Source organism: Phodopus roborovskii, unplaced genomic scaffold, assembly GCF_943737965.1.
Source record: "Phodopus roborovskii unplaced genomic scaffold, PHOROB, whole genome shotgun sequence".
Lineage (NCBI taxonomy): Eukaryota > Metazoa > Chordata > Mammalia > Rodentia > Cricetidae > Phodopus > Phodopus roborovskii.
This window is the reverse complement of record NW_026126418.1, coordinates 32,860,140-32,886,911: the sequence shown is the minus strand read 5'-3', so window position 1 is coordinate 32,886,911 and position 26,772 is coordinate 32,860,140. Positions and strand designations below refer to the sequence as shown.

Here is a 26,772-nt window from a genome sequence, read left to right as displayed (position 1 = left end):
GCCTACACTGGTAGTAATTTCCCTGAGCCTGAGCCATTTTAGGCGGTGATTCCCAACTCTTCCCTTCCTTATGTTTTTAGGTGGCAAGACATAGTTATTGGAGCCCCACAGTATTTTGACAGGGATGGTGAAGTTGGGGGTGCAGTGTATGTCTACATTAACCAGAAAGGCAGATGGAATAACGTGAAGCCAATTCGTCTTAATGGGACCAAAGATTCCATGTTTGGAATTTCGGTGAAAAATATTGGAGATATTAATCAAGATGGCTATCCAGGTGGGTAATAGATTGTGGCATGGTTGCCATCATAGATCGATTGACTGGGTAGCTAATGAGTGTTTGTGGCATCTTTGAGACACTGGAATATTTTTTAAATGGTAATGTATTTTTAAATGTGATGTCAACAGATATTGCTGTCGGAGCTCCCTATGATGATCTGGGGAAGGTTTTTATCTATCATGGATCCCCAGCTGGCATAAATACCAAACCAACACAGGTAACCCAGATCCCTCTCTAAAACAGGGTCAGCTTTTTGTCTAGTGGTATACTATGTAGTTTTAAGTCAATTTTCCCACATATTTCAGTCTCAAGTATAAATTGGTATGAATTTTTAATAGTTTAACTATTATAATTTATGTGCATTGGTGTTTTGCTTGCATGTATGTTTGTGTGAAGGTGTGAGATCTGCTGGAGTGGAAGTTACATTGTGGGTGCTGGGAATTGAACCTGGGCCCTCCAGAAGAGCAGCCAGTGCTCTTAACCACTGAGCCATCTCTTCAGCCCCAAACAGTAGTATGAATTTTAAAAAACATTTACTTTAAATTATATGAGTGTGTCAAGTGTGTGTACACACACACACAAGTGACCCAATATGCCTCAGGAAGCTAAGGGTGTCAGATGCTCTGGAACTAGTTACAATTGGTTATGAGTGGTTGATGTGGATGCTGGCGATGGTACTGGTACCCTCTGGGAGAGCAGTCCATGCTCTTAACCACAGAGCCATCTTTCAACCCAGTATGAATTGCAAAGTACCCTGGGAAGATGGATGGCTTTGGTACATACACTCACACAGATCCAGTGACCTGCTTGCTTCAACTGTTAAATGTCTTAGCTAAGTTGGGAAATCAGCATAACCCAGAGTGAAGACTGTTCTGAGCCTGGAGGGTGGGAGCGGAGGGGCCCTGAGCTATTGTTTCCTTAGCTTCCCAGAATCAAAATTGCCAACTGACTTTGAAAATAAGACTTTGGGGGGACAGTTAAGATTTGGTTTTAAACTACACTGATAATTAGTAAACAAAATAGGCTTTTATCCTTTGCAATACCATGTGAACCACATGGTTTTTGTGAACTGTATGAAGTAACAGATACGATACATTTATAACCTAATTTTTATATATCAACTTTTTCTTTGTTTTCTTTTCCTCTGCTTGTGGTTCCAGGGGTCCCACTCCCCATTTTGTCCCTGCTGGGGAAGTGCTGCATCACTGAGCTTCCTCCCTAGCTCTTCTGTGTCTTTTTCAAAGTGGAGCTAGCCAGCTCATTTCGGAGCCCAGTGATCCATCCTAATGCCCTGTGTGTTTCAGGTTCTTGAGGGCACGTCGCCTTACTTTGGATATTCGATCGCTGGGAATATGGACCTGGATAAAAATTCCTACCCTGACGTTGCCGTTGGCTCCCTCTCAGATTCAGTAACTATTTTCAGGTGTGTGTGTATCTTTGACTTCAGTTAAGCAAGCTCCAAAATGATCTTACACTAATGTTTTGACTTTTTGAGACAAAGGCTTTTTGAATTTGAAGATTTTTCTTGTGATGGGTTATATAATAATAAAAAAAAATGTGTAATGTTGAAATAATTTGGAGTAAAAAATGTGTCAGAATTAATGGGAGGTTTTGCTTCCCAGAGTATCTCTCAAGCCTTTTGTGGAGGCTTGGGGAGGGCTTCACAGCAGGGTTTGCCTAGCAGTACTGGCCAGGTGTGATGATCCTCCTATAATCCCAGCCCTGCCTGGAAGGGATGGGACCCTGAAGCCAGCTGGCTAGTGAGAGAGACTACCTGTGGGTATCTCTGAAGGACCCTGCCTCAAGGACTCTCTGGAGGCACTCAGAGTCAACCTTGGTCCTTCACATGTGCACACCATGCACACATACACTCGACAAGAAACTAGGGTTTTAAAAGCAGCCTTCCTTTTGATTGATGAAAAAACAAAACATGTAAAGAAGAAAATCTCTTGTTATTTACCATATTTTTCCCTTTTTTGTTTCAATTGGTTTTACCATCCATTCTTTAACTCCAAAAGCCGGAACTTCATGTTTTTTAATCTTCTGTCTACATCCCATGCTTATACATCAACACTTGATGCTTTGGTCTATGTGTATTCTTAGGAGACTTGTGCCAGCCACACTGAGTACTTAGCTGTGGATAAATGGGTTTGAGTTGTCTAACCAGCTGCTATAATGCCATTGGTAATTTAAAGTGCCTCCTTCCTACCAACCATGGTATAGAAGGCAGTGGTAACCACCCTTGTATGGGTCATTTCCTGACAGTATGTTTCTGTGGCGTGTCCCCTGGTGTGTGCCCATAGCCAGCTCCTTACACTGGTCTCTGAAAGCAGAGTTGCTGTGTGCATGTAGACTTGATTCAGGTTCATGGAGCAACACCCCCACCCCCAAGGCTGAAGGGGTTGGGGGCCTGGGTCTCCTTTCCCTGTGTTTCCAGCACCTCTGGCAGTCACCATTTTATGGTTTATGTCCCTCTGTATGATGTTTTTAAAAGAAAAGTTAAAATTCATGGGACACAGGCTAGCAAACATTTGTACTAGTGCATATATTTTCAGAAAAGTTGTATTACTTTATATTCATTGAGAGGTTATTTTTTCACAGACTTGCCAGTATTAAATATGATGAATCCTTAATTTTTTCAGGCTCAGGGATTTTTACCTTTTGATTTAATTTACATTTCTTTGAAAACAAGCCATTTGAAAGCCAGGTGTGGCGGCTCAAATTTTTAATCTCAGTGTGTCAACTTTAACAGGATTGGACATCTGTAAAGGCTACAAATGTCTGCATTCAGTCCATATAGCAAACTTTTCATCATTTGAGATACAGCCCTCAAGTATCATGAAAGCTTGGCTACTCCTACTGAAATCTGGCTACCAAGTTTTTCCAGCAGATACTTGAATTTTGTCTTTTGGATGAGTGCTATTTTAATGCCTTTACTTTTCTGTTCTCCTAAGTAGGTCTGTAGAGTTCACAAGAAAACCAGCTCAGCGTTATTTTACAAACGGGGAAACTGAGGCCTGAACTCCATTGTGCTTTTAAGGCTAGGACCCGAGTCCTAGGCTTCCTCTCACTGAGTCATGATAGTCCTTGAGAATAGTTAGTAAAAGACCTGTTTAACCATGAGGCAGATAAGCCAGTAAGTGCTGCCTTGTGCATAGGAAGACATTTTTCATTGTGCTTAATACTGTGTCCCTGTCTGTGTTACGTGTTGAAAAATGGAAATTCAAGCAGACTCATGGCCAAGTGTGTTCAGATATTTTGAAATGTATATATTAACATAATAATACTATAATACGTAAAAACCCATATGGCAACTTATTTTAAAATACATAAATAAGTACACTAATTGAAAAGTAAAGATTTTTAACTTTTTCGTATGCTGTCAAAACTCAAGTTAAAAATGTGTCTAGTTAGTGTCCTAGAAACCTGCAGCTGTCTCTTAGAAGAAGGAGGATAAATGAAGTCAGTAAAGAAGGTGGAGAAGTGGGGGGGATGTGGGGGTATTTGCCTGCCTGCCTTTACCTCCTGAGTGCTAGGACTAAGGTTGTCAAGTACTAGGATTAAAGGCATGTGCCACCACCTGCCCAGCAAGTCTATTGGTTTTTAAATATAGTACAAGTTTAAATATTGTGTAGTTTAAGTAGCCTAAGTTCATATCCATTAGTTGTTTGCTTTGTTCCCACAAGAAGAAGTTGTACCTGTTGCATGCATTCATTTGCCTGGATTCCCCCCCCCCCCCCCCTTGCCTGGATTTTTAAAGCTGCTCTGGGCTACTGTAAATACTGCCTCCTGTGGGAATGACCCAGATGTTCAAGACAACAAAAGGCTTAGGTTCTTCACTCCTTTTTCTTCAGATCCCGGCCAGTGATTAACATTCTGAAAACCATCACAGTGACCCCTAGCAGAATTGACCTCCGTCAGAAATCCCTGTGTGGGTCACCTAGTGGGATATGGTGAGTTTGTTTTGTGATTCTGGGGGCAGCCTCAGTTCTGCTTTGTGATGACCTCCTTGACCTGATGGGCCACAGGGAATAAGGCTATAAGGGCATGCTAGACAAAGGGATGAGATTCTATTGAGTGAACATGTTATTTACTCATCAGTGGGCAGAGGGGACATTGGAGGGCTGGGGGTGGGGGACAGGGTGGGAGTTTTCCACTGCTACAGTGCATCTTTTTAAGAAATATGTGTTTGATTTTATGCAGCCTCAAGGTTAAAGCCTGTTTTGAATATACTGCGAAACCCTCTGATTATAATCCTCCAATATGTAAGTGCCTAGTACATTTGAAAAACAAAAAAAGTTTTCTCTCTGCCAGGTTGAAAGTTATGCAGTGGCCAAAGTGAGCTCATAAATTCTTGTCTAGGGGATGGAGTTTATCCATGGTCTCCCCTTTAGTAGGAGGGCACAGCATGGAGAGGGAAGGAAAGCCTTGACCTTGGCCCCCCCTTTGAATTTTCCAGAGCAGATGCTTTGGGACAGAAAGACTTGGAAAAGCACGTATCTGCTGTCACAACAGCTTCTTCCTGTGCATGCAGTCTTTGCAAAGCACTGTGGAAAATCCGTTATGCGGTTCTGAGGGGGTGGGTGGTGGCTGTGGGAGGACAGCTCTGGGAGCCAGAGCACAGCTGCAGTTGGCACACTGGCCAGGTTAACTAACCTCACTGCCCCTCCCACAGAGGCTCCGGCCCCTCCCCCAAGCTGTCCTCCCAAGTACGGGATCCTGAGCATCTGAAGACTTGTCCCTGGTCTCAGCATAGCTGTGGTTGACCTACAGCAAAGGACAAGTCCTTAGCCTTTGAGTTTACTTTTCCTGTCTGTTAAAACAATGCCTCTAAGTCATTGTCTAGGGTTGTGAAGCTGGTCAATGACAAAACCAGATGGAAGGCACTTTGCCTTTTAAATTATTCCACTTCCTTCCTGTGGTACCCAAAGCAGCAGGATTTCCGTGTGTGTGTGTGTGTGTGTGTGTGTGTGTGTGTGTGTGTGTGTGTGTGTGTGTACACATACTTAGTTTGTTAAAATGAATGCATGCACTTGTGTATAAGTGTGTATGCATATGTGTGTGATGGCCAGAAGTCAACTGCAAGTCTTCTTTCATTGCTGGCTATCCTTTGAGGTAGGTTTTTTGTTGGTTATGAAGCTCATTGCTATAGCAAAGCTGGCTGGCCAGTGAGTCCCAGGGCTAGGGTTAGAAGCCTATGCTGCCATGCTTTCTTGATTTCTCATGTGGGTTCTTAGGATCCAAACCGGTGTCCTCAGGATTGTACAGATGATGCTTTATGGACTGGGCCATCTCCTTATGTACTGGGGTGACAGGCATATAACCATGCTTAGCATTTTAAAGTCAAAGTCTGGAGACTGAACTGGTCCTCATCCCTCATGTTTGTGTGACACTTTACAAACTGGGCTTTAACCCAACCCCTTGTTGCATGTTTTTGTTGTTGTAGTTTGGTTGGTTTTTCGTTTTTTGAAACATGATTTCTGTGTATAACCTTGGCTATTCTGGAACTCAGAAATGGCCTGCTTCTGCTTCTCAAGTGCTAGGATTAAAGGTGTGTGCCACCACCACCACCACCACCACCAGGCTGTTGCACGGTTTTTAATGATAAGAAATTATATATACCTTCCTCACTTGGATGCCAGGCATTTTATCTGTATTAGTAATGAATTCGAGAAATGAGAATAGACTGGATTCTTGAGCAGAGAGAAGAAATGAGAAAACATTTGTCTCTGTCTGAGTTAAGGTCAGATTTCACTGGTGTGCTTCTACCACCCACTGCCTTAATAGAGAGAATGACAAGCTTTCTCTCCTAGCTTTAACCCCATGTCTGATGCTCTGTGCATCTCCTCTATAGTATGTAATTACTCCATTACCCAAGTGTTTGTTGATGGCCCGTGATGGGTGGACCTCTTCACCTGGAAGACCTCTTTCATTGTACTTCCACAGTACTAGGAACTTTAAAATGAAACAAAACAATTTCCACCAAACTGCCTAAGTTCTAATACATTTAGAATCATCTCCCAGTATCCCACAAGTGAGCTTACTGTCGGGCCAGGGTATTTTAACCCAGCAGTCCTCACTTGCTGTGTTGCACGAACACGGGTATTTATAATTGAGCCTTAATGAGTATTCTTGGCTTGCCCCTCAGGAGGCCAGCAAAGGTGACCTGCAAGGATTTTAAGATGATGTGAGTTGTTTGGAGGGTTGCAGGAGGTTAGCATGGGTTTGGTAGATAAACGGTTTTAATGTACCCACACCCTCCTGTACTTTTGCCATAAGGGGCACTCAGCATGGGAGCCTTCATCTGATTCATTGTGAAGTTAGCAGGTCACTGATAAATGGATGATGTCAAAGCTGCAGAAGGCCAAAAATGAGCATTCCGTTTGGCAGCTGTGACATTTAAGAATATTTCAGATGGACAGAGAAATTGCTGAAGAAGGAATAGGGAGGAAGAAGAGCTGGGAGGACAGAGAGGAAGAGCAGGACAGGTGCCGAGGGGGAGGGGCAGGAAGACCCTGGCATCTGTGCCATTGTATGAGGCAGCCACTTCTGTATTTCAGGTAGTCTTAGAACTGGCTCTGAACCCCTTCACTTACAAAGAAAGCATTAAAACACACATTCTCATGGCTGGGGATGTAGGTGACTCAGTTAGTGCTTGCCTCACATGCACAAAGTCCTGGTGGAGTTCCCGAGCTGCGTAATTATCAAGTACTGGTTCGACTGTAGCCCTGCATAAAACCAGGTGTGGTGGTGCATGCCCGTAATCTTAGCACTCAGGAAGTGGGGGGCAGGAGGACCTGTTCAGGTCGTCTCTACTTCATAGCCAGTTCCAGCCAACCTGGGCTACATGAAATCTGTCTCAAACAAACAACAAACTCTCAAAAGTATCTCTTTCACCCTAGCTGGATAGTGGGATGTAAGTTGCTCATTTTCTACGTTTTCTGGAGCGGAGTTTTCTTCCCCCTGGAGGCTGTTTTCTCTGACCCTCTGTACATGCTCTTGCTTTCTTTCCTCTCTGATGGTTTCAGTGAGTGCTTAATGAATGTAAGTAATTCAAGTATTGGCCCATGAAAAGCATATTTAGCAGCCTCATCCAGTGACCCAATGAAGAATGCATTCCAGGGTCCAGAAGTAAGCTTCTGATGGTTCAGATCCTGGCTTGCCTCCAAGCTTCATTAACAGAGGCAGTCTGCAGCAGGCCACCTATAAAAGCTTTAGGTTGACAAACTGGTTTCCAGCTATGGAGAGAAACGTTGGTCAAATTTGTCTGTCATCCGTTCATCCTATCTATCATCTATCTATCTATCTATCTATCTATCTATCTATCTATCTATCTATCTAATCTATTCATCCACCCACCCACCCACCTACCCATCCATCATCCATCCATCCATCCATCCATCCATCCATCCATCCATCCATCCATCCAGTGTTTCAGACAGACTCACATTGTAGCTGAAGCCTCCCTTGAATTCTTGACAGTCCTTCCCTTTGCTCCCAAGAGCTGGGATTACAGATTTCTTATCCTACTGGAAAGGATTTTAATATGTGTCCCCCATACTTATCAGCACTAAAATGCAAATACCAGGTCAGTTGCAGGAGACTGCTTTCCCAGACACCTTTTCAAATAACAAAGACCTTAGGTCATAGAGCCCAGGCTGAAAGAGTCCAGTGTATCCAGTTATCTTTAGTATTCTGTGGGTTTCTGAAATTCAGCCAGAAACTGATTGATTTCCTAACTGCTGCAGAAGGTTCTGGCTTGTTCTCTAGCTCCCCCAGGTGGTCCAGTGAAAATTTAACTTAAAACAGTAACAGCGGTGGGAAGACCAATTGGATTTAAAACTTCACAGGTTGGCAGACGGTCCCCTACCAGGAAATAATAAAGAGAAGCAAAGGTTAGGGGGCAAAGTGCCAGTGTGTGGTGTTTAAATACTGTAGAAGAACTCATCCTATTTGTAATTCATGGGGTGCACTAATGCACTTTTAAGTTAATACAGTTTGTTCGCTTCAACCTAGCAATTTTGGGCATACTTGAAGCTGAGAAAGAAAGAAGAAAGTCTGGGTTGTCGTCGAGAGTTCAGTTTCGAAACCAGGGTTCTGAGCCAAAGTATACTCAGGCGCTGACTTTGAACCGGCAGAAGCAGCGGGCGTGCATGGAAGAGACCCTCTGGCTGCAGGTGAGAGAGCATGTGGCAATCACCTCTGTTGAAGAGTACAGAACTTGGGTGTTCATCAGTGCAGGGCCACCACCGTTTTGGAGGTCTGTCCCTATTTGACTACACTCGCCCATGTCACTTCTCGCTTTGCAGGAAAACATCAGAGACAAGCTGCGTCCCATCCCCATCACCGCCGCTGTGGAGATCCAGGAGACCAGCTCTCGCCGGCGGGTGAACTCACTTCCCGAAGTTCTTCCTATCTTGAATTCAAATGAAGCCAAGACTGTCCAGACAGATGTAAGCCATCCTGGTTTCTGATTTGCCAGTGTTTACCATATCTTAATGTGGAAACAAATGTCTCCAAAGGCAATAGAAATGGGGATTTGCTTTACAGGTCACTTACTTATGGCCAGGTGTGGTGGTGTCTTGTGTGCCTTTAATCCTGGCACTTGGGAGGCAGAGACAGGAGGAACTTTGTGAGATCAAGGCTAGTCTGGTCTACACAGCAAGTTCTAGGCCAGTCGGGGTTCATGATGAGACTCTATCTAAGAAAAAAAAAAAAAAGAAACCAAAAATAACTACTTATTTCTGTATATGTAATTGCCCTATGAGATGGAATTTGGGAGGACAAGCAGTATTTGTCTTCATTGTACCACTGAGAACAGCACAGTGTGACAATAATATATATTATTAAAACATTAAACTCAAGGAATAGCAAAACTTAGCAAAGCAAAAGAAAACTATTCATGATGAAAATACTTTAGTTCCTAGTGCAGCTTAGGTCACTGTAGGACGAGAATGTGTATGCTGTGGCCTGCTAGACATGTCATGTAAGACAAGATCTGTGTGCTACGACGGAGTGGAGATTCAAGATGAGCCTAGAGAAGTATGACTGCTTGGCCTTGCGTCATCATCATTATTACTTTGCTTGTTTTGTTTTTCAAGGCAGGGGTTCTCTGTGTTGCCCTGGCTGTGCTGGAGCTCACTCTATAGACCAGGCTGGCCTTGAACTCAGCAATCTGCCTGCCTTTGCCTCCCAAGTGCTGGGTGAAACACATTCACCACCACAACCCGGCTATTATTACCATCTTGACTACTGTTTTGGTGCTGGGAATTATATCCCTGCCTTGACCTGGTCAGACTGTCTTTATAGAGGACAGAGCAGAGGAGGGTAAAATAGCACCGAGAAGTGAACTGTGAGGTCCTTTAGACCCTGACCTCTCTGTGTTTGGTTCCCTACAGGTACACTTCTTAAAGGAGGGGTGTGGAGACGACAATGTCTGTAACAGCAACCTTAAGCTAGAGTATAAATTCTGTACCCGAGAAGGCAGTCAAGACAAATTCTCTTACCTTCCAATGTAAGAATCATGAGAAGTCACCCTGACCTCTAGGCTTTGGTTAGAAAGGGAATTGCACGTGTTGAGGTTCTCTTTGTCCTTGTCTTTCTTTTTTGATAGTCAAAAAGGCATCCCAGAATTGGTCCTAAAGGATCAGAAGGATATAGCGCTGGAAATAACAGTGACCAACGGCCCTTCTGATCCAAGGAATCCCAGAAAGGATGGTGACGATGCTCACGAAGCCAAACTCGTGGCAACTTTCCCCGACACGCTCACGTACTCTGCATACAGAGAACTGAGGGCTTTCCCTGTAAGTGTTTTTGAGAAACCAGTGGGGAGGGGAAGAGCAAGGCCACACAGTCCATGAACAAACTGTGACCCCATGCCTTTCTGCCCCAGGAGAAGCAGCTGAGTTGTGTCGCCAACCAGAATGGCTCCCAGGCTGACTGTGAGCTCGGGAATCCTTTCAAGAGAAATTCCAGTGTAGGTGATGCCTCCCTGCGCTCTGCCGTACTGTTCTGAATACTGGTACTGTGCCCAGAGGCCTGGCCCTTGGTAACAGCTGTTTATATGGGTTTCTTTTTTTTAGGTTACCTTTTATCTGATTTTGAGTACAACCGAGGTCACATTTGACACCACAGATCTGGATATTAATCTGAAGTTGGAAACGTAAGAGTTCCTTCAACCTTCCCATTCATACTTATTTCATGAGAACCCCAGAGTCACTGAATTAGCACTGATCTAACTCATAAAAGAAATGTAATTGTAATGAGAAAACTGACTGTTCAAATAAAACCCATTGTTTCCCCTTTCATTTTCAGAACAAGCAATCAAGATAATTTGGCTCCAATTACAGCGAAAGCAAAAGTGGTTATTGAACTGCTTTTATCGGTCTCCGGGTAAGTGTTGTGTTTGGCATAACAAATCAATGTTTGAAAGAAGCATTTATAATTCTCACTAAAACGGGTGTTTTTTTAATTTGACAGAGTTGCTAAACCTTCCCAGGTGTATTTTGGAGGTACAGTTGTTGGTGAGCAAGCTATGAAATCTGAAGACGAAGTAGGAAGTTTAATAGAGTATGAATTCAGGGTAAGTCAGAGCAATTGGTCCTAGATACAGCCTTGATATGTCATTTTAATCAATGGTCAGTCACAAACAAAATAGTCAGTTGAACATGTTTGCTAGTTTATTTGTTTGTTTTAAAGGTTTATTATGTATATACAGTGTTCTACCTGCATGTATGCCTGCATACCAGAAGAGGGCACCAGATCTCATTGCAGATGGTTGTGAGCCACCATGTGCTTGCTGGGAATTGAACTCAGGACCTCTAGGAAAATCACCCTTAATCTGTGAGCCATCTCTCCAGCCCTATGTTTGCTGGCATTTAACAGTGAACACTTTATCCTCCCAAGTAGAGAACAGCTGTGACTCATCAGAGACTTGTGGTTCGGACTCCACTTATTAGTGGATTGTAATGTACGGGTAGTGTAGGCACAGAGTAATCCTTAATTTTTTGCTCAGAGTCTATAAAGCAAAGAGAAAGTTCCGAGTAATTTGTAGTTGACCTTAGACTGTGTAATTGGTTTCTTCCTCTGTTAGAAAGTCAGCTCTTGGCTGAAGGAATGTTCACATTTACTCCCTTTCACAAGCCCAATTTTGTGATGGTGACAGTAGACTTGGGTACATGCCAGCAAAAAGAAGGCAGATGATGGGCTCACAGTAGGCAACCACTGTGACCCTGGGTCTAGTTTTACAAACTTGAACATGGACTCTGATGCCTGCCTATGATGCACATGGATTTGGGTCTCTATGGTACAAATTGAGTTCCTAAAATGCTGGTGAGCGTTAGGTTGAAACTTGAAATGGCAAAAATGGACTTGACCTGAATCCAGTACACTAAAGAGGCAAGTTCTCTCAAGAAATGGCGGTTGGTGTGAGCTCTGTGCACATGAGATTCTGGAATTGTGTGCCATGATACTCAGGACCCTGTCGGCAAAGCTACTCCACTCCCAGAACTTACCCTGAGCTGTTGTATAGTTCTCCACAGTCTCCCCATGTACAGACAGATGAAGAGACAGCTTCGTTATCTTGGTAGGGACATTTTCCAGAGCAGAGGCTTAGTCATCTGCCAGGTAGCAATCCTTTCTTTTTGATCTTCCCTTTTTTTCTTCCATTTTTTTTATGACAAGAATCTTTTAAGCACAGCTGTCTAATTGGTACACCCTATTCCTGATCCGTTTTGGAGACTTATACTACTGTTGTAGGATTATGCTGGGTATTTAGCCTATAGGCAGTAGGAAACACTGCTTCACTTTATCTTAAAAGGATTATAATGTAGCAAAATAATGTTTCCTGACAGGTGATTAACTTAGGTAAACCACTTAAGAACCTCGGCACGGCGACCTTGAATATACAGTGGCCCAAGGAAATTAGCAATGGCAAATGGTTGCTTTATTTGATGAAAGTCGAATCCAAAGGTTTGGAGCAGATCATTTGTGAGCCACACAATGAAATAAACTTCCTGAAACTGAAGGTATGTTGATGGGTTTCCTGTCACCTCCCAGGTAGGAGCTGCTGACCTTCAAGGGGTACACTAAACTCTGCTAGGGAAGCCGCATTATGTGTCATTTTAACTTTTCCTTTGGTTGTCACAGTGTTTCTCATTCAGAGCTGAGTAACAAGTCTGGCATTTTGCTGGTTGAGTGTGACCATAATGGAACATCCACTTGTTAAGATGAAGGACATTTTCTTAAGTGTTATGACCCAGTAATGTAAGGAAAACTCCCATGTGGGTGAGCCAGCCAGCATACAATGCAGGAGCGTTAGGGGGCGCTCTGCAAAGGCCTCTGCACCTTAGCAAATGACCTCTCATTAATAGAAAATGCTCACCAAGTCCCTTGCTTTGCCAGTGCCCGACTGAGCGCTTTGAGTGTTCACGTGACAGTTTTGTGAGACAGGGTTTTATTATCCACCTCTCCACAGAAGAGTGAGAAGAGTGAGTACACGGAGTATCAGAGACATCAAGTGACCTTCTCAAAGTGGCTCAGCTGTTAGCAGATGATAGATTCTGTACCCCTTCTTTCTCTACTGCAGCACACTTACGAATAACCAGATGGCTCAAGGTGCAGTGTGATGAACAGTTGCATTGTCCGTGGATGGCTGTTTCATTTATTATACATCCTTGGGGTTTTTGCTGCGGTTGGTTGGTTGTTTGGCTGGGGTTTGGCTGGTTTGTTTGACAGGGTTTCCTCTGTCTAGCCCTGGCTGTCCTGGAACTCACTCTGTAGACCAAGCTGGCCTCAAGAGTCTGCCTCTCTTTCCTGAGTGCTGGGACTAAAGGCGTGAGACACTGTGCCCAGCTTGGCTGTTTATTTTTGAGGCAGATCTTATGTAGCCCAGGCTGGCCTCAAACTCTAGAGCAACCAGAAATGACCTTGAAGTCTTGGTCCTCTGGCCACTGCCTCCAGAGTGCTGCTATTACAATGTTTGCTACCATACCCGGTCCATACTGTGCAATGCTAGGGCTCAAACTCAGGGCTTCATGCATGCTAAGCAAGCATTCTACCAATTCAGCTACATCCCCAGCCCTCTTTTATGTTAAATTCCAAAGTAACTGTGTTATGAGTTTTCACAATTAGAGGCTTACAGCATGCTCCCTGACTCAACACTGAAAACCATGGTGGTTATTCCTACTCTTAATTACAAGATGACTGCCCCTTTCTAACACTCCTAAATCCAAAATGCACTAGAATCTTAAGCACATTTCTAATAAGAAGACTCAATCAATCTGTATAAGGAAGGCACGTGTTAAAAGTTCTTATCTGGCTTAGTTTCAACACTCTTCTCTGAGTTGATCATACAAAGAGCCTTGTGCTTCCTTACTGTCCTTCCTGTCGTTCCTCATTCCTACGTGTTGACGGTCCCCTATGAGTTAAACACTGGGCTGAGTGCCGGGATAGATCTCTGGTCTCGGTAGACTGACAGTTTGATGCTGGGTGCTTGTACTTCAGTAGAGACGCAACAACAAAGGAGGTAGCTTTTTCTTTCCCTGAGTTTCAGTACTGCATTAGGCATAAGCTGCTTAAATGAATAGACATATGAGACCATTGATGAGCCCAAAATGGCCACAACACTTGCTGGGTTTAGACTTTCCTGCTTTTGCTGGTAGGAGGGAAGGTGTGATGGCGGAATTTGGAATCTCTGAGACACTGTGCACACCTAGGGGGATTATTTAGCCTCTGGCCATCCATGCCTATGAAGGATTGTTTTGATAAGATTTCTTGAGGTGGGGAGACCCACACTAAAAGGAGGTGGCACCGGTCCCTGGGGTGGGATCTATATAGAAAGGACAAAGCGAGCTGGGCACTAGCATCCACTGCTCTCTGCTTCCTGCCTGTGGGTGCCACATGACCAGCTGCCTTCCACTCCGTAATGTCCCCTCCATGGTGGACTGTAGCCTAGAACTCTTGAGCCAAAATAAGCCCTTCCCCTGTAAGTTGCTATGCCAGGGTGTATTATCACAGGACAAGAAAAGAAGCTAAGACAGGTGGACATTAATTGATGATGTAAATGTTTGGCTTTATTTGTGAGGCTTAAATGGCGATGGCAGAAAGTTACATACAGCGGGTCTGTTTTGGATATCACTTTTAGGAGTCCCACAACTCAAGAAAGAAGCGGGAAATTCCTGAAAAACAAATAGACGACAGCAGGAAATTTTCTTTATTTTCTGAACGAAAATACCAGACCCTCGTGAGTATTATTTTTTCTGGGCTGTGAATGGGGTCTGAATAGACGAGGAACGGCTTCCCAGAACAATGGATTCTCACCACCAGTCTCCTCTTTAGAACTGCAGCGTCAACGTGAAGTGTGTGAACATCAGGTGTCCTCTGCAAGGGCTGGACAGCAAGGCCTCTCTCGTTTTACGATCCAGGCTGTGGAACAGTACATTTCTAGAGGTGTGGCTTTGTCCCCTGGAAGGATTTGCTACCACCAAGGACATTTTCACTTTCCTAACTCATGTCTTGTCTTCCACAGGAATATTCCAAACTGAACTACTTGGACATTCTCGTGCGGGCTTCCATTGATGTGACAGCTGCTGCTCAGAATATCAAGCTGCCTCACGCCGGCACTCAGGTGAGATCTGGGTGCCTCAGACTCAGGGCTGGCCTCTCTGTCTGCACCACGCCCACAACCTGAGATCATCATCTTTGGTGCTCAGACCCCTCAGGTCCTGCTGTTCCTTAAAGGCCAGTTTTAGGGTCTGCCACGTGGTGCTCTATTTTAAGGGAATTGTTTGAGCTAGGCCTGGTAGTGCAGGCCTGTTGATATGCCAGTTACCCAGATATCAGAAGCAAGAGGATCATGATTTAGACTGTCTGGATCTCAGAGTGAGTTTCAGGCCAGCCTAGGCCATCTAGTGAAGCCCTGTTCCGATACAGAAAGCTTAAAAGGGCCGATACGTAGCTCATGCTTCCAACTACTGCACAAGGCCCTAGGTTCAATCCCAAGTGGAGCAGAAAGTCTGGAGACCTCCATTCGGCAGAGCCATGGTCAGAATGGGAAGCCACACGGTGGAAGAGTGGCATGCAGCTCAGGAGAAAACGAAGTCAGCTGTCCCCAACGCTGCATTCTCTAATGCCTGTGCTGTGTGTGGCCATGGCAGTGGCTACAAAAGATATTTCTCTGTAAATCGGAATTTTATGGGTGAGCCAGGCATGAGGCAGCCTGAGCTACATAGTGAGCCCCAGGTTAAGATGGACCACGGTGAGACCGTATCTCACAGTCCCTGTGAGTGAATAAACGAATGAATCCATCGGTCTAGAATTTAATTTTTTAACGATAAATCCATGGTGTGTTCTTTGGAACAAGCCTTGGCCATGGAGCAGCCTTTCCAATGACAGAGAGGAACTGTCCTGTCTCCTTGGACATTCAAGAGGAAGATTGCCTCTCCTTAACTATCCTGTGACCCGGCAGTGGACCTGAGACCAGATTTCAGATCTTGGGTTCTCTTCTTTTCCTGGAAGGTGGTAGAACTGGTCCTGAGAGCAAGTCTGGCTGCCAAGTCACAGGGAAATCCTTACCTCGGGCATTCTGTCTTAACCAGACCTCTGGTGGAGATGGAGTCCCTGCCTGACCCTGCTTTGCTTAATCCTTCATAGGTTGGTGAATGACTTCTAAACTTCTATCTCGAACGCATTTCTCTTGAAAATAGAGACCTTTTCTTATCTCTTGTCTTCTGCTGCTTCCTATTTTCTGTGATAATTCAGACCCCATGCGGGCACTTTTCATGTTTATCTGAAGGTGCAGTATTTCCCCTGAAGACTGGAGCTTAACTTGAGTTCAGGATGCCTTTCTTCTCGACCCCCTCACTTACTGTGGGTCACATTTTCATCTTCATCACAGCTCCCCCTTTCTAGTCTGAAGATCATTTTCTTTGGCAATAGAAGCAAAATGCATTGTGTAATTCAGTCTTTTTGTTTGTTTTTGTTTTGTTTTGGTTTTTGGTTTTGATTTTTTCCCCCACTCTAATCCTGCTTTTAAAAAAAGGAAAGAGAACAAAAAAATTGTTTATTTACTGCTCAATTTCAAGAGTTTAGTATTTGCCAATCAATAAGACACTTTTAAATTTAGACAGTGTCAAAACAAGTGAAAGCAGAAATCACACAATTGAGCCAGGTAAGATGACTGTATTTTGACATCAGTTCATTTAAATCTGTGTGGCAAACAAGCACCTGGTAAAACACATGGGTACCCCCCCCCCCCCGCGTGACAGTGCTAGAGCAAAGTTGAATAAAGTGTCAAGAATTTCAAATTAATCCAAGGAAGAAAGGAGTATGTGTATGCATGCACATGTCTCATTTTATTCCCAAGTCTCAGGTAGGTAAATATTCAAGTTTTTTGCCTTCTGAAAATTGTAATGGGTAGAATTAAGTACCCTGTTCTTTTGGGGCAGTGAGATTTTCTTTCTGGGGGCTCCAAATTCAGAGAACTTGGGATATGTATGCTTTTAGAAGCCAGGCTCCTATTTGCAGAACACTCACTAGGGTGCATGGTGCCTTTGATGTCAAGTTTTGTAAAACTTGTGACAGCCCCTTTCCTGTGTGATTTTTACTGCTGTTTAGTTAAGAGTGGGCTTTATAACATAGAGTAATTTGGGGCAGGTGTTTTGGAAGTTGGCAAGTTGATGTGGTCTCTATACTGATCACTGGTGATGCAGTTGAATATACCAGTCAAGCATGAGCCCTTTCTGCATTTGGCACATGATGAAGTACCTATGTTACAAGCACTTTCCCGCCAGCCTGGTCCCACAGCTGTGTCAGCCCCAAATAACATGCAGAGACACTGTATTAATTATGAAACTGTTGGCCAGTTACTAGTGTTTCTTATTGGCTAGTTCCATCTTAAATACTAACTCATTTCTATCGATCTAAGTGTTTCCACATGGTCTTATCTTACCGGAGAGAGAGTCTGGACCTCTTACTCCTCTTGCATCCTACATTTTGACTCCTCTCTACTACATCTCCCAGGATCCTCCTTGTCTCCTAGTCCCGCCTATCTTGCTTCCCTATAAGCCTACAGTGCTTTGTTCATTAGCTAATAAGAGAAACATATTTACAGAATGACATCTCCCATCATCCCTATGGAAAGCCACTACCCCCATGGAAATGTGTAAAAGTTTAATGAAACCAAAAGGAAAAATTTATTTTAGGGATGGTAAAGTTCTGCAGACATTTCTGTTGAGTTGTTAAAAATGGCTGAGGCAATTTTTTAGGCTTAAGAGTAAACACTTCATGGAAGGTGTTTGCAATGATCACGTGCTTAGAATTTTAAGTTTCTCATCACTGCATCTCACGCTTTAAGCTGCATCTGAAGGAACTTACTTTGTCCACACATTTTTTAGAGTATAGCAGCAAGTCACTTCAGGAAATTGTATTATTATACAGGCCCTTAGCTTGATAGCCTAAGAAAAAGAATTAAATGATACATTTGTTATGTAATTCATGCCGGTTCACAGCATCTTTGGAACCTGAGGTTTGTAGAGTAATTATACCCAAACTGACCCTTTTCTTTCCATTGCTGGAAATTAACCAAAAGAAAGTGTGATTATTTTCAAAAGGCTTTATATGGAAGGCTGGAGGTGTAGCTTGGAGGGTACAGTGTTTCCTACATGTGTGCAAGCCTTGACTCCAGCACAGAAAAATTAAAAAACAATCAAGGAATTGTGGTGAAACATAATTATCTGCTGGTATCTGTTCAGATTTAAGAGGCTATGATGGATACTTGGTGATTCGTTGTATAGTTTTCTCTACTTTTCTTTTAAAAAACAAAACAAAAAACATAATTTAAGAGTTAAATTAGCAAAGAAATATAACCTAGACCTTTTCAGATTGCAGATAAAGTTCAGGAAAAGCCTGTTGAAGTAGTATTCTGTTACTGAGAAAAAAGGGTCTCTCGGGAGAAAGTGACTCCTCCATCTACACACTTTTTCATTCAAAACGTGTTCAGCAGCAAAACTGAGCCAAATTGAAGCCATCGACGTCTGATGTCGGCTGGCACCTGGTTTATAGTGGTCTCTCCCTTGTGTCCTGTAGGTTCGTGTGACAGTGTTTCCCTCAAAGACTGCTGCTCAGTATTCCGGGATAGCTTGGTGGATCATTCTCCTGGCTGTCCTTGCTGGGATTTTGATGCTGGCTCTGTTAGTGTTTTTACTGTGGAAGGTAAGTCACCTCTATCTCCTGAGTTTCCGGGTGTAAACTTCATGTTTGTAAAGAAAGAAAATGGATTGACACTGACACGTTTGCATTTTCTTTTTTCATTGTCCACCCCCCACCTCGGCCAATGTTTTACCATGAAACTTTTCCAATATACAGCAAGTCTGAGAGAGCTTTACAAGGGATATCTGTGTATCTACCTAATACTTTATATTTAGATACTCTTTATTTGTATGTAAGAAGTGTCTTAAGTAATATTGAGGTGTCACATGTAATTCAGGGTGTTTGGTAAATAACAAGTCTGGATTTGACTACTTAGCATTTTCTGTACCTAAGATCAACCTTTAAGCCCAATTGACAGTATCAATTTAATCTGGATGTAAGTTCCTGCTAATTTCTCTTTCTGTAAAGAAGCCTTCATGAAAGCCACTGGGGAATCATTTCCTTTAGAGCTAGATTAGAGCAAAAAGACATGACAAGATGGATACTCCATCACCAGGGCCCTGGGCCTGTAACAAACTTGATGAGCATCCCAGTTCAGTATAATGTTCGTCAAGTGTGTGCTATCTCGCCCTGCCTCCTACCTACAGTAGATGGTTATGAATATTTGTCAACAGATTACAATCTCTTTTGGTCTTATGTGAGTCCCAGGGAGTAATGGGGCTCCACAATCTGTAATTCCAGATTGCAAAAGTCTCTGGAAACTGGAAGTTTGACGGACTTGGTAGAACTGTGCTGTGAAGAAATGATATTTACAGCCCTGCTCTTTATTTCATGAGTTTCACTGTAGATGCACTGACATTCTTATTACAGTGCCTTTGTGTGTATAGCACTTCCCAGGCATTTCTATTCCAGAGGGCTTGGGGTGAAGTACAAATATGCTAGGCCCAAATCACCATTTCCCTTCCATTGTGTACTAGAGTGCAAAGACAAAGGATATTCTGACTTTCTAGTTTTGAGTGCACCGCCCCCTACACACACACACACACACACACACACACACACACACACACACACACACACAAACAACTCCTTTTTTGCCAGGCTGAGATATTGGGCTGAGTATATCGGTATCTGTCTGTACCAATAGTCTTCCTGATATGTGGATTTTAGTCAGCTTTACCCAGGTGTATCACAGCACTAGGTTTATCTGGCAAATGCAGCCAATCAATATTAGCGTTCTTGCCATAATTATCTAACAGGGAAAAGTTCATTTGGGGTTTTGATGCTTGAGGATGAGCTTGTATTCTCTGGAAGAGCTCACGAGGTCAGTCTTTCCCCAGAGCAGAACTCATTGGCCGTCCTGAATCCATGTGTAGTCCTGGCAGTAGATGCAGAGTTAAGATACCTGAGCTGTTTATAATGTTGGGCAAATCGTGTCACCTCCCCAGGTCCCAGTTGTCTAATAGTTGCATCAGACTAAATGATCTCATTGGGTTCTTTGACATTCTTAACTTTCAGACTCTGAGGCAGATTCTAAACAGACCCTCAGACTCCACACAGAAGTCAGCCTTATTACTTCATACTCTTCTTTATAAACAAAAGTATTTGTATTTTAAAATTGTGCCATTTTAGGATCAGAAAGGACTCTCTGGTCCTAAAGCCGCTTTCTAGTATGCACGAGGCTCCAGCACTGTGGAAGGAGGGAGAGTGGATGGAGTTTAGTTCAGCAGTCTTTACATTGAGCTTTGTCCCTCTACACCAATGTCAAAAGCTACAATGGAGAACTCCACTTTAACCAGAGGAACCCTGGCTTTATCTGCTTTTTCAATACTGGCTTTTGCGCAAGACTTCTTTTGGAAGTAAAGGAGAAAAGTCGCCAGACTCTGATTTAAGACTATTCATTTTTGGTGTACTTTTCTCCCTGCCCCGTTTACTAGTTCCTGTGACTGCAACTTGGCTGAGTGCATTCACTCTGTTACCCTGATAGCCACAAGTGCGTATGAGATGGGCTACATCAGTGCAGCCCAGTAGAGGGCTCGGTAATATGGAAATATTCTGGAATAGCACCATCCCATGACAGCCAGGAGTCACCTGTGGCTAGCATAGTGGAAGAGTCGCAGTTTCAATTTAAAGTCTGAAGTTGAGTAACCCCGTGTATGTACCGTGTGACTGGGAGGCAGGGGAGGGGTGGGTGGGTCTAGATCTTCCTTCGTGAGTTGTTAGACTAGGAGGCACAATTTCACCAGATTTATTTGGCCAATCTTTATTTCAAAAGACAGTTCCCACAGCCTGTGAACTGGATGAAAGTAAATAGGTAAATAAGAAAGTTCTCCGTTGCTAAATGAAGGAGATAATAGCAGAGAGTAGAATTACACTTTTATACTCATTTAGAGTGACCTGAACTGAGAAGCATAGGTTCCTTCCATTTAAGGGTTGCATGGTTCAGAACTCAGGGAAAGGACTGTTTATTCTGTGATTTACCTCTCCAGTTGCTTCAGAGACCTCCAATAGAAAACAGTGTTCCATAAAACTTGCTGCAAAAGCAGATAGATACACTGTATCTGTATTTTATTTTGACTTGTGCTGAATTTTATGGGGCTTATTTTCCATTCCTTGTGTCAGTAGCCTACAGATGTGAATGTTTTTACTTTTTCGAGTCAGTTGTGCAAGAAAACAATTCACCAAATGTGCATGCATGTCCCTTTTAGAATGACCTCAAGACTTCTGCTGCAAATAGAAAAGTCAATTAGCCAGTGTGTGTCATCTTTGTCTAGGGATGCTGAGTGATTGTTAAATGCTGGCACCTCACGGGTTAAAAACTGAGGTGTTCTTTCTTTTCTTTAGCTTTTAAACACAAAACTGTAAAATTGACTGAATACCTTGCTTCCTTGTAGTGTGGTTTCTTCAAGAGAAATAAGAAAGATCATTACGATGCCACCTATCACAAGGCTGAGATCCATACTCAGCCGTCTGATAAAGAGAGGCTCACTTCCGATGCATAGTATTGATCTACTTCCGTAATTGGTAATTGATCAGTGTCTTTCATTGCTAGCTGTGGGACCTGCTATGGTTGTGGTGGCTAACTAAAGATCAACAGCTTGCTATGTGTGTCCCATTAACAGATGTTTCCCAGTGTCCACACTGGCTTGCCTTGCTTGGATTTATTTACTTATTTATTTATTTTATTGTTTTCACTTGAAAGCTTAGTTGTCTTTTTGTTAATGCACAAAGAATCTTTCATTCAGGCGAGTCGTTTTTTGTGCTCTTGTTAAACAATGCCCACAGCAACGAAGACAGTCACACTGTTTGTCTAATTAGGTATTAAGAGCTCCATAGCAGCCCAGGTTGCCATGGGCTGTTATGTAGTGTCCTGCTCGAAATTTCAAAGGTGCATGAGAAATCAGCCCAGATTTCTTATTCATTTTGGAATTTCCCAGGGATAACAGCTTTGTTGACTGCCTGCTTAACCTGTTGCATGTGGGAGACCTTGTGTTTCTCCTGTGTAGAGGCTTCCTTCTACTTGTCATCCTTTCTAGAGTGATGGGGCAGGCTTGGGGTGCTTCCTACTGTCGCTTGGACGTGGTTTATGTTAGCTAAGCATGCAACTTCCCCCTTTCCTCTGTATTTCTTCTGGGCCAAAGACCATTACAACAAAGAATGGGTGTCAGCACTACGGGCTTCTTGAGTGCTTCAGGAGGTGGTCCTCTGCCCAAGTAACCTCTGCATGTTAAAAAAAAAAAAAGTCTAGTACCGAAGTGTTGTGGGGAGTTTGACCACGTTTCACATTCATAGAAACTTTATTTCACCTTGGTTCTCAGTTGATTTTAAACCCATGTTTTTCTCCTACATTTTATAAACCCATTGAAACAGGAATCATTGGTGATTCCTTTTTCTTTTCTATGGGCATTGACACAGTGATCCCAAAGTAGCCATTTTGACTTTATATTTCAAACTTCATTTTCTTCTGTTTTTAAATGCGGCAGACAGCTGTCATATTTTATAATAAGCATATTGGCACTTTCTTTTTTTTTTTTTTTTTTTTTTTTTTGCACAGAGTTACAAATGAGAATGTATAGAAATAACCTAAACAAAATTTCTTGGCCCATTTGGCCTATTGACGTGTGATTTTTGTCTTGCCTCATGGCCTCTTTATGACACAACATTCTTCAATATAAACATTTATTCTTGTTGCTGTCGCAAAGGACACTAACCAACCATTATACATAGATCCTTCTATATTGCGTTTTTAAATTTGAAAATACTCCTTTTAAAAAAAAATAAAAAGAAGAGAAAAAAAGCATATCTTTCTTATTTATAAATATTTTTAATCTGGTTAAAAAATTTCCGGTATATTTTTAAAATGTACTTTGGTTCAGATTTAATTTTTTTTTTTAAAGTAAATAAGCTTTGATAATTTAGCTTCTCAGATTCCCCCTCTCCTCCCCAAACCTCTCCTTTCTTTCCTTTTCTGCTTTCAAATGAAGAGGAGAAATTGGGGAGTACTCCAAAATTCAGTGTGGTGATGTAGCCCTTGGGTCCAATGAGGTTCATGGCTCACTGATTGTATTGCAACACAGTTACTTTGTAACTTATTAGCAAAGCAGCTCAATTGGAAGCATCCCAGGGAGGCTGGCCAATGCAGCGATATAAAGCCCGTAGGAAAGAGAACAGTCTCAAATGGGCCCACAAGAACATGGCATGCCAAATAGTATTTCTAAAATTACTTGTGATCTGATTTACAGTTTATTAATGGGAAAGCACTAGAAAGTAACTTTTTTAAGCCTTTAGAGAAATGCTGTTAAGCTGAGTGTGGTATGCACATGCCTGTTACCCAGCACTAGGAGGTTCAGGCAGAAGGACGTTGAGTTCCAGGGCATCCTTGGCTACATAGCAAGTTCCTGTTTTTTACACACACACACACACACAAAAGTTGTTTTGTAATGGTCTAGTAATATGAAAATTAGATCTTTTATATGGTGATTTTTTTTTAACATAAAAGCAGTGTTTTACAAAATGTTTAAATCGTTAATCAAGAAATAGCTCAAGTTGTAAAAGGTAAAGAAGATGAAATTGACTTTTCTTCCAGGCCCACACCCATTCTCCTTGTTTTCCCACTGGCTGTTTCTTTTCAAGCTGTTATTTTCATAAAAAAAAAAAAAAAAAAAAAAAAAACTGTCTGTTCTCAGCATTCCAGAGGTAGACCTAGCTGAACTGAACGCTTAGATGTTCTGGTTTAGTGCATCTGGTCTTCAGACTAACTAATTTCCGTCTTGTTCTTCTGTCCCCCTTCTCCAGTGTGGATTCTTTAAGCGCTCTAGGTACGACGACAGCGTTCCCCGATACCACGCTGTTCGCATCCGGAAAGAAGAGCGAGAGATCAAAGATGAAAAGCACAGTGATAACCTCGAAAAGAAACAGTGGATCACCAAGTGGAATGAAAACGAAAGTTACTCGTAGGGAACCCAGGAAAGCTTCACACTCCCCAGACCCCCCTTTTATTCCCCAACTCAGAGGTTCAGGTGGGTCCAAAGCCTGCTTAGCACCTGATGTATGATTTCAGACTGAGGACACACAGTACGGACCTACAACTTCAACTGTGGATATTGTTACACCTAAGGCACCTGTTTTGCACAGCCAAATTAATACTTTTAGAGTGGAATTTTCTTTAACTGCCTTAATTTAACTTTCCAGATTGCCTTTGTTTTTGGTGTGACTGACTTACATTACATGTGCTGTGGCAGGGCCTGCCCACCTGCACTCCTGGGACATTGTCTCCTGATAGCACAGGAGGAAGAAGAAGGCCCCCACCATCATCCGTGCTAACAGAGTGAGTGGCCATCCCGGCCTGCCTTCACAAGCATCCGTCTCATAAGATTGCAGAACCTACAAGTTAATTGCCCGTTGGCCCAAGACTGCCATTGGATAACTGTGTCTCTGTTGAAATGTGCAATAGGAGGTGATGTTGCCATCTTGCCTTCTCTCTCCATTTCCTAGAAGTGAGAATCCTTGCTGATGCCAGATGCATACAGATTCCCTTCTCCCTAGTCACTAAAGCACAGGTGCGGCAGACTTGAATGCTAGTTACACTTGTTTATATATATTTATTTTTTTTTTCTTCAAGCCATCTTGCTATTGACTAATAGGCCAAAGATGCTTCAGGTTGGTTTAAGCAATCGGAATGAGAACCTGGGAGGTCACTTGTTCTGACCTTGTACTGCAAAAAGGAAGTTCTTTATAAACATGCAAGAGTTGATTTAACTTAAACTTATCTGTGAGTGATACCATCTCCTGTCTGGCAGGCTCTCCCTCGACCCAGAAAGTTTGACAAAGGGTTAACTGTAAGATGTGTCATCTTTACCCAGCAGTGGGTGTTCCATGTTTTTGAGCCCTGTGGGGACTTCTGAACTTCATGCTGTAACCTTCAGGACTCTTAGAGGAAGTGAGTTCATTGAACTCTAGGATCTGTGTGCTCACTGCTGCCAACACTGTATCTTCAGGACCTGAAGTGAGTACCCGTGTGGATCCAGACCAATCCAGTGTGAGACTACTGAAGAGCATCTGCTGCCGAAACAGCCGCAGCAGACAGACGGAGAGCCATGGCGCTTAGCTTCTTAAATATCGTGGGGACAGTTCAACCAGGGCGTCCATGTTTGATTGTTCACCCCAATCCCAATTCTTCCAAATGACCTGTGACTACTTTAACAAGCCCTTTAGGCCTAGAGCAGGAGGTTTAGCTCACAGCTAGACGGCTTGCCTAGCATTCCTGGGGCCCACCTTGGTTTTTGTCTGTTAAAATGTCAGGAAGAGATTGAATATATTATCAGAACTGATATTTTAAATTGTACTTTAAAACAACTAAGTTAAATGGAAGCAGCAGCAGAGAGGTGCTAATGTGTTTGGATGTTGTATAATAAGCAGTTCTCTGTTTTTCTTAAGACTGGATCTCAAATAACCAGAGCTGCCCTTGAACTGCTTAGGTTGCTGGGGATAGCCTTGAACTTGTGATCCTCCTGCCTCCCTGCCCTGACCCCCACATCCCTGGGGCCGGGATTGCAGGTGTTTACCACCACACTCTGTTTTATGCAGTGCTTGGGACTAAACCCAGGGCTTTGTGCATGCTAGGCCATCCCTCTACCAACAGAGCTACGTGGTGGCCGTTTCTGTCTTTTAAAAGAACAAAACATTGCTAAATGAACCATTGTTGCTTTGGAGTTTTAATTCTTTTTTTTTTTTTTCTTTCATAAAAAATTATGCCCTTAAGATATTAAAACCTTTTATTCTGGTTCTACTTTGGCATTTTCACTCATAAAGATAACTTTACAAATGACACCTTGTTTACAAAAAGTTCTCTACCACGGGTCCTGATAGCATTTAAAGTTTCTTGCTTGGGTAACTTGAGGCCAAACATACTGTCTTTGAAGGACACAGCAAAGAAACTGATATTTTGACAGTGTCTGTAGACCTCTGTTATAGAAATGAATGTCCAGAAAAGTGTGGGAAGGGAGTTCAACAACAGAGAAACAAGAATGTTATGATGTTTAAATTTATAGTTGTTAAAAATGTCATCTCAAGTCAAGTCACTGGTCTGTTTGCATTTGATAGGTTTTTATACTAACTAGCATTGTAAAGTCATTTCATAATTAGGAATACCTGTGGATATTTGTATAAAAGTGTGAAATAAATTTTTTATGAAAGTGCTCATGCTTATTAACACAGACAGCATCATGTGTGTGAAGCAAACTCTGAATTATAAACGACAACCCGAGTTGCCTTTCTTCGAATTTCATCAAAGCCAAAAAAGTAAAGCTTACAATTATTTTTAGTGTCCCATATAATTTCAGCTAAAGGTACCTAAAAGTGATGCTATATAAACGTGGTTGAAGTTTTTAAATTTACCTACTTAAATGTGTGTGTGTGTGAGAGAATGTGTATATGAATGTGTGTGTGAGAGTGTATGAGTGTGTGTGTGAGAGTGTATGAGTGTGTGTGTGTGTGTATGTGAGTATGTCTGTGAGTGTGTGTGTGAGCGTGTGAACATGTGCCACAGAGCGCCTGCTGAGAGGAGCTGGTTCTCTTCTCCACATGTGCTACCCATATATCAAGCCAGGGCCCTCTGGCTTATCGGCAGACACTTGCTAAGTCATCTCACTGGCCCCTGGAATTGTTTGGGGATGTTTTTGTTTTTATCTTCCTTTGAATCCCTTATTTAGCTGATGGCATGTCTTTACAAGTCAGAAAATAGTCTTAAAGGGGGGGTTTAATTGCGATACCTACACACTAGGAGCTGTCTCTTTTCATTGATACTCTTTACCTCAAAGGCTTAAACCTGCTAAGGTATTATTTTGTAG

At 42.7% G+C, this 26,772-nt stretch overlaps 1 protein-coding gene across 3 annotated transcripts in view; it reads left to right on the top strand.

Moving 5' to 3' along the window:
- Itga6 (integrin subunit alpha 6) overlaps positions 1-26,121 on the top strand; it is a 62,850-nt gene extending 36,729 nt beyond the window's left edge. For 2 of the 3 annotated variants that reach the window (XM_051184493.1, XM_051184491.1), the window contains 19 exons: positions 81-274; positions 406-494; positions 1,582-1,700; positions 4,132-4,230; positions 4,481-4,542; positions 8,294-8,454; positions 8,587-8,730; positions 9,676-9,791; positions 9,891-10,080; positions 10,170-10,253; positions 10,360-10,439; positions 10,592-10,669; positions 10,757-10,859; positions 12,130-12,303; positions 14,421-14,519; positions 14,615-14,725; positions 14,805-14,903; positions 18,362-18,487; positions 23,720-26,121. In XM_051184493.1, the coding sequence (XP_051040450.1) occupies positions 81-274; positions 406-494; positions 1,582-1,700; positions 4,132-4,230; positions 4,481-4,542; positions 8,294-8,454; positions 8,587-8,730; positions 9,676-9,791; positions 9,891-10,080; positions 10,170-10,253; positions 10,360-10,439; positions 10,592-10,669; positions 10,757-10,859; positions 12,130-12,303; positions 14,421-14,519; positions 14,615-14,725; positions 14,805-14,903; positions 18,362-18,487; positions 23,720-23,881 (2,290 nt within the window). In that variant the 3' untranslated portion in view covers positions 23,882-26,121. Of the gene's footprint in view, positions 1-80; positions 275-405; positions 495-1,581; positions 1,701-4,131; positions 4,231-4,480; positions 4,543-8,293; positions 8,455-8,586; positions 8,731-9,675; positions 9,792-9,890; positions 10,081-10,169; positions 10,254-10,359; positions 10,440-10,591; positions 10,670-10,756; positions 10,860-12,129; positions 12,304-14,420; positions 14,520-14,614; positions 14,726-14,804; positions 14,904-18,361; positions 18,488-21,318; positions 21,449-23,719 lie in introns of all 3 variants that reach the window. The other variant, XM_051184492.1, reaches the window with a different exon arrangement.
- The last annotated feature ends 651 nt before the right edge of the window (positions 26,122-26,772 follow it).